Source organism: Pinus tabuliformis, chromosome 8, assembly GCF_031772625.1.
Source record: "Pinus tabuliformis cultivar Carrire ecotype Pingquan chromosome 8, CPIR1, whole genome shotgun sequence".
Lineage (NCBI taxonomy): Eukaryota > Viridiplantae > Streptophyta > Pinopsida > Pinales > Pinaceae > Pinus > Pinus tabuliformis.
In genome coordinates this window covers 512,499,668-512,505,047 of record NC_142294.1, presented here as the reverse complement: position 1 = coordinate 512,505,047, position 5,380 = coordinate 512,499,668, and the positions used below count along the sequence as shown (strand labels likewise).

The window sequence follows — 5,380 nt, the reverse complement described above, 5'->3', positions numbered from 1 at the left end:
TCTATTTATCATGTGTCCCTAATGACTAGTATGAATTTTCAATTTTAGCTAAATAGGCTCTATTAGAGAGTTCTTTAACACTCAAAGGAGTGGTTCATGTGTTGGTTGGATTCTCTATGAGTGGAGGATATTGTTGGGTGTAGACTTTAGGAGGTGAAGTTTTACATTTAGGTCGAGTTTGTTGATAGGTTGAACAAGAGACAGATTTTGATATCATAAGGCACTTTGGCTTGTAGTGGAGTCTGTGCTTCAAAGAAGTAGCTGAAGACCTCAATCATGAAGATTAAGAAAAGTAGTCGTTAAGGGGGACTGTTAAAGCATGTAACTCCTACATGTCTTTTGGATGTGATCATATTTTTATTGTTGATATTATGGTCACTATTAGGTAGAGATGGTTCTCTAAGTAGAGCCTATTTCCTAGTTTGCAAGAGGTAGTTAGGTCTAGTTGGCTTGATGGATTCTCTCCAACTAGTTAGCTTAGCTTCCTAGATTAGTGTTTGGTAGAGCATTAATGTTTGATTGAGATATTCAGAAATCATATGTAGAAAATAGTTTTCATATCTTGACACATAATTTAATGTATTTATATTTGTATTATTACCTATTTAATATGGAGGGATTCCCACAATTTTTTTATCTCTAATCTATTGTCACGTACCTTAACGAATGGAATGGTGAAATTGTGTCTCCAATATTCATGATCTATGAATTAAAGAAGAGTGGTTATGGTTATGGTGCATGATACATATATGGTGTACTATAGATCTATTTGTTGGTTTAATAAATCGTTCATATTCCTATCATATTTGTAACAAAATCATTAGTCATCCATATAATTATATTTGATTTATTGGTTGGTTAATTAGATAATCATATCCCTACCATAATTGTAACAAAATCATTAGTAATCCATATAATTATATTTGATTTGCAATTTAATTAATTCTAATGCATATGAACACAAGTTATTGATTTATATTTGATTTGCAATTTAATTAATTCTAATGCATATGAACACAAGTTATTGATTTATTAGATTGGAAGTGGATTGGATGCGGAAAAGCAGAAACTGGGTATGTTACGAGTGGATTTGTTTGTGTAGTTGCTCGTTAACGAGATCATGCATTACATAAGTATATAGACAATGAAGGAGATCAAATCAAAATAAGTATATAGACAATGAAAGAGATCAAATCACCAAATGTTACGAAATCAACATAAGTATATTTTTGTCAGTTTTCGCACGAGTAACGACTCGGTGAGGCAGTCAATCAGTCGTACTAGTTGTATTGATGATAGTTTTAACTGGTGATAGTGATGGGGATACAGCGGCTGGTGCTATTTGTTTACTTGAAGTTAGCAACCTAGTTGCCTGGGTCAATGATGATGTTGGTAGGTATTCACGGTCCAAGGGTTAGTTTGGAGATTGGTTTTCACAGGTCTGGCGGTCTATTCCTGAGTAACCACTATTTCTTTAGTTAAAATAATTTCACTTACCTGCTATCAATGTTTCTAAAGATGGCCTCTTCAAGCTCTTCAACTGCCATCATTAGCCTCTCTAACTTTGCCACTGTTTCTATTAGCAAAGCAGAAAAGTTAACAAGAGGAAGGATCTCCATAAATGAACAACTGCTTTGCTTCATTTCTCTCATTTCACATATTTTAGCAGCTCGATCTCTTGACGTATCTGTTTGTACACCTTTCTCCATACTAATTCCAATTGACCCTCTATTTATCAGAACGGCCTGTTTTGCCGGCCTTGGTATTGAGGAGGCCTGTAAATTTTCCGTTCTAGTTAATCCTTCCAAGAAATTTTGTGGAACTCTCAAGGGCTTCTCCTCCAGAACTATCCACCTCTTACTATTGATAAAAAGCTCTGGCTGAAGTTTCAGGGAACTTTGCAGATTCTCCACCACTGCTCTTAACCGATCCATCATTAAATGTGGACTTTTACTTCTTCTGGTCTTCCTTATTCTCTCAGCCAGTTCACGGAGAATGTTTGCGGCTTCTCTGACCATGTCAATGAATGACGTTTTCAAATTTTCTCTTACTGCAAAAGGAGCCTGAACAAATAACATGATCACCAATGATTATATGATACGAAATTAATCAGTGTACGAAAATGTAATAGTATTGCATTGGAATTTCGACCAATACTTGAATCTCAGATTTTGAAAATTCATGTAAAGCCTTCACACAGTAGGCGCAATGTCTGGTGATGTTTCCCACTTTTTCATGAAGATTCCATGGATATCTCAAGAAGAAACGTCCATGTGGTGGCTCCCAGGTGGCAAAACTCGCCTGTGAGATTCACATAAGTTTCTTAGTAAATGGATCGCCAATTTATATAGTAGGAAACGACAATACGATCTTATGCAGTATGATATTTACCAATGACCAATGACTCTTCCGTGGCTTTCGAGTTCAGCACAAATTTACAAGCGCTTCGAACCTCGTCATAGCCTGATTCCTGGCAATCTTTTGGCTCCACGAAATATTTTGTGACACATTCTGCTGATATACAAACAAATTTTATGTTAAAAAATATAGGCATTTTTATATACTACTAGTTATTATTTTTAAAACATCTGTTACTTTTGCGGGAGCATGGCACTAACTATACAAGCAATGGTTTTAAAATATGCTTACAAAATAGAAAGATAATGTAAGGCAGCCATATTTAATTGGATTCCAGATTTCAGAGGTTTGGCAGCCATCTTTATTTGTATTATAGATTTAGGAATATTTTGAAATATGATCATAAAATTGAGCTTATTTTTATTACCTTATTTTAATTTCAAAATATTATCAAAACCTACAACAAATATTTATAATAATCAATCTTTAACCTACATGAAAATTAAAAACATTTCATTTATTGTTGTTTCGGGCTACGCCTTACCTTCCAGAGATTTAGCTAATCCTTCCATGTTACATAAAATGGAATTGTGAAGATCATCTCCAGCCCACACAGGAAAAATGATCACGTTAATAGCAAATGAGAGCGCACAACCTATGACAATCATAGACATCTGTTGATACGCCATTTTGAAAATATTTTCGGCACGATAACTAGTAATGGCTATGAGATTGTGGGTGAGAATGAAGACGACCACCACATAATCGTATTTTTTCTTGATCATAATTGGAAAGAAACGTGAATATGTGGACCATGCACCTGCATCACCGAAATGGACCAGATTCATTAGAATCCTGAAAAGCAAAGGGTCAAATATACCATGCAGAATTGAATCTTCAAGAATATAAGAATGAGATGGTATTGACCTATGACAAAAATGGAGACACCCAGTATAAAAAGTTCACATCTTTTCCCTGTAAGTTCCGCAACATAGCTCACACCGACTCCTAAGAATCCCGCCAAGAACGTCGCACAAGATATGTTCAGACCTTTGCTCAACGTAGCACCTGCATTATATTAGAATGGCGCAAAACGTTAATTCATTATAGTTATAGCCGAATAGCTGGTCTAGTGATAGGACATACTCATGACACTGTCATATCGAAATTCAATAGGTCTAAATACACCGATCTTTATAAAGATTGTTGTTAGTTTTAATAGTCTATGATAAGAGACGATGATAAAGAGGCAACAACAGAGAGAATGAAAAATGTAAATGATATGAAATTTATAACATTACAGAATATTTAAGATGAAGACAAAGAGCAGGACATTTGCAATCTGAAGTGTAACATGGGGAGGGGGGTTGTGTAACTTCATGGATATTCCTCTTGGGGGGTTGTGTAACTTCATGGATATTCCTCTTTGGAAATTTATTGCTCACGTGTTCTTCCTTCTTCTCTATTTGGATGTGTTTATTATGGGTCTAGTGCATCTGATATGCAATGTCCAGTCCATAATGAAGTAGGAGAAGAAACTCTATTATGTTATACGATTCATTATTTTACACTTAAATGGCCAATTTTCCCATTATAATTATAGGTGATTATAACATTATGTTAAACTCAGTTATTCAGTTTTAACCAAACATACATAGTAATGATTATGTTCTTCGTTATTATTGATAATTTGAGGCTTTTTGCTATTTATATCTTACGAGGTGTTATCTTCCCAAATCATGACATTCATTTTTATTATAATTGACATTTGGAATTAACTGTTCTTCATTATCATTATTATTAAATTCATTGCTTCATTTCCAGTATTTCCGTGAGAAAATGTGTTATCTTCCAAAATCATCACATGCATTTTTATTATAATCAACATTTCGAACAACCTGTTTATTATTATTATTATGAAATTCATTGCTTCATTTCGAGTATTTCTGTGAGAAAATTAAAAACTTCCCAGAGCACCGTATGTCAGAAATATAAAGCACATTTTAATATAGCAAAGTATCAAGGAATTTGGAGATTTTAATACTGAATTAATTACAAATTTCTAACCTATTATAAAATCTAAAATATTTGAACATCCCATAGCCAAAATATAAAGCACATTTTAATATAGCAAAGTATCAAGGAATTTGGAGATTTTAATACTGAATTAATTACAAATTTCTCACCTATTATAAAATCTAAAATATTTGAACATCCCATAGACAAAATGAAAGAGGATGACAGCAACGACGGCCCATATGGCATTCCCACCAAAGGTGTCAAACATTGGCCTGACGAAGTAGAAAACAGACACCAGGGACAGTGCAAGCCCAACTTTGATGGAGTGGATAACTTTTCGATGATCGTCTGCACCCACTTGCCAAATCCGCGCGCACACAGAAAGGACAGATGCTTTCCATCGCTTGAAAGCATGTGATATTCTGGTAACCAGACTTTCTTGGAATTTCTTCCGGATGGTAATCACATCCATCTTTCCCTCGATATTAATCTTCCACTCCATCGATTTCGTTCAACGAAAACTTACTACAATATAAGAAAATAAGCACTCTTTACTCAAGCTCTATTCGATTGCCTGAACCTACAAGTAATTTAACTTCGACGAGCTCGCTCTATTTCATAATCAATTATGTCCAGTCCAAATAACAGAAGCCAATCCCGTTAATGCAGTGCTACAGGCCTGGCCACAATTTCCCAGCACAGTCCCTCTCCGTGCGAGGGAATGGTACTGATGGTTGCGTAGGGAACAAGATATAAAGAAAATTAGTGCCATAAGTCGTAAGGAGGGTGACATGAATATTTAGGAAAATGTCAAAAGCAGTTTGTGAACTATTACCGTTTTTATTACAACTCGTGGGCGGCGGGGAACGCAGCCCAAGAATTCTTCCCCTCCATCATTACGACATATAAATAACAATATACTGAATCTTAGTGGCAGGCCACTAAAAAATCGAGTGGCCGAATGAGAAGGAAAACTATCTTTTTCTTCCCGAAAATTTGAGAG

General features: G+C 35.0%; 1 protein-coding gene across 1 annotated transcript; it reads right to left on the bottom strand.

The window, feature by feature from the left end:
• Positions 1–1,305: 1,305 nt before the first annotated feature.
• Positions 1,306–4,879, bottom strand: LOC149236358 (aluminum-activated malate transporter 12-like). Its single transcript, XM_089368866.1, has 5 exons — positions 4,630–4,879; positions 3,286–3,426; positions 2,903–3,178; positions 2,392–2,511; positions 1,306–2,301 (listed from the first exon to the last, which is right to left on the bottom strand). Exons 1-5 carry the CDS (start codon positions 4,877–4,879, stop codon positions 2,234–2,236), a joined length of 855 nt encoding a protein of 284 aa, XP_089224992.1. The 3' UTR covers positions 1,306–2,233.
• Positions 4,880–5,380: the final 501 nt, after the last annotated feature.

Bases quoted from the DNA above. Each gene is read 5' to 3' on its own strand.
- LOC149236358 (XM_089368866.1), bottom strand. From the start codon at position 4,879: ATGGAGTGGAAGATTAATATCGAGGGAAAGATGGATGTGATTACCATC. The intron at 3,179-3,285 runs GTCAATACCATC...TCGGTGATGCAG, and splicing joins TGTCTCCATTTTTGTCATAG to GTGCATGGTCCACATATTCA. The intron at 2,302-2,391 runs GTAAATATCATA...TGAATCTCACAG, and splicing joins GGAAGAGTCATTGGTCATTG to GCGAGTTTTGCCACCTGGGA.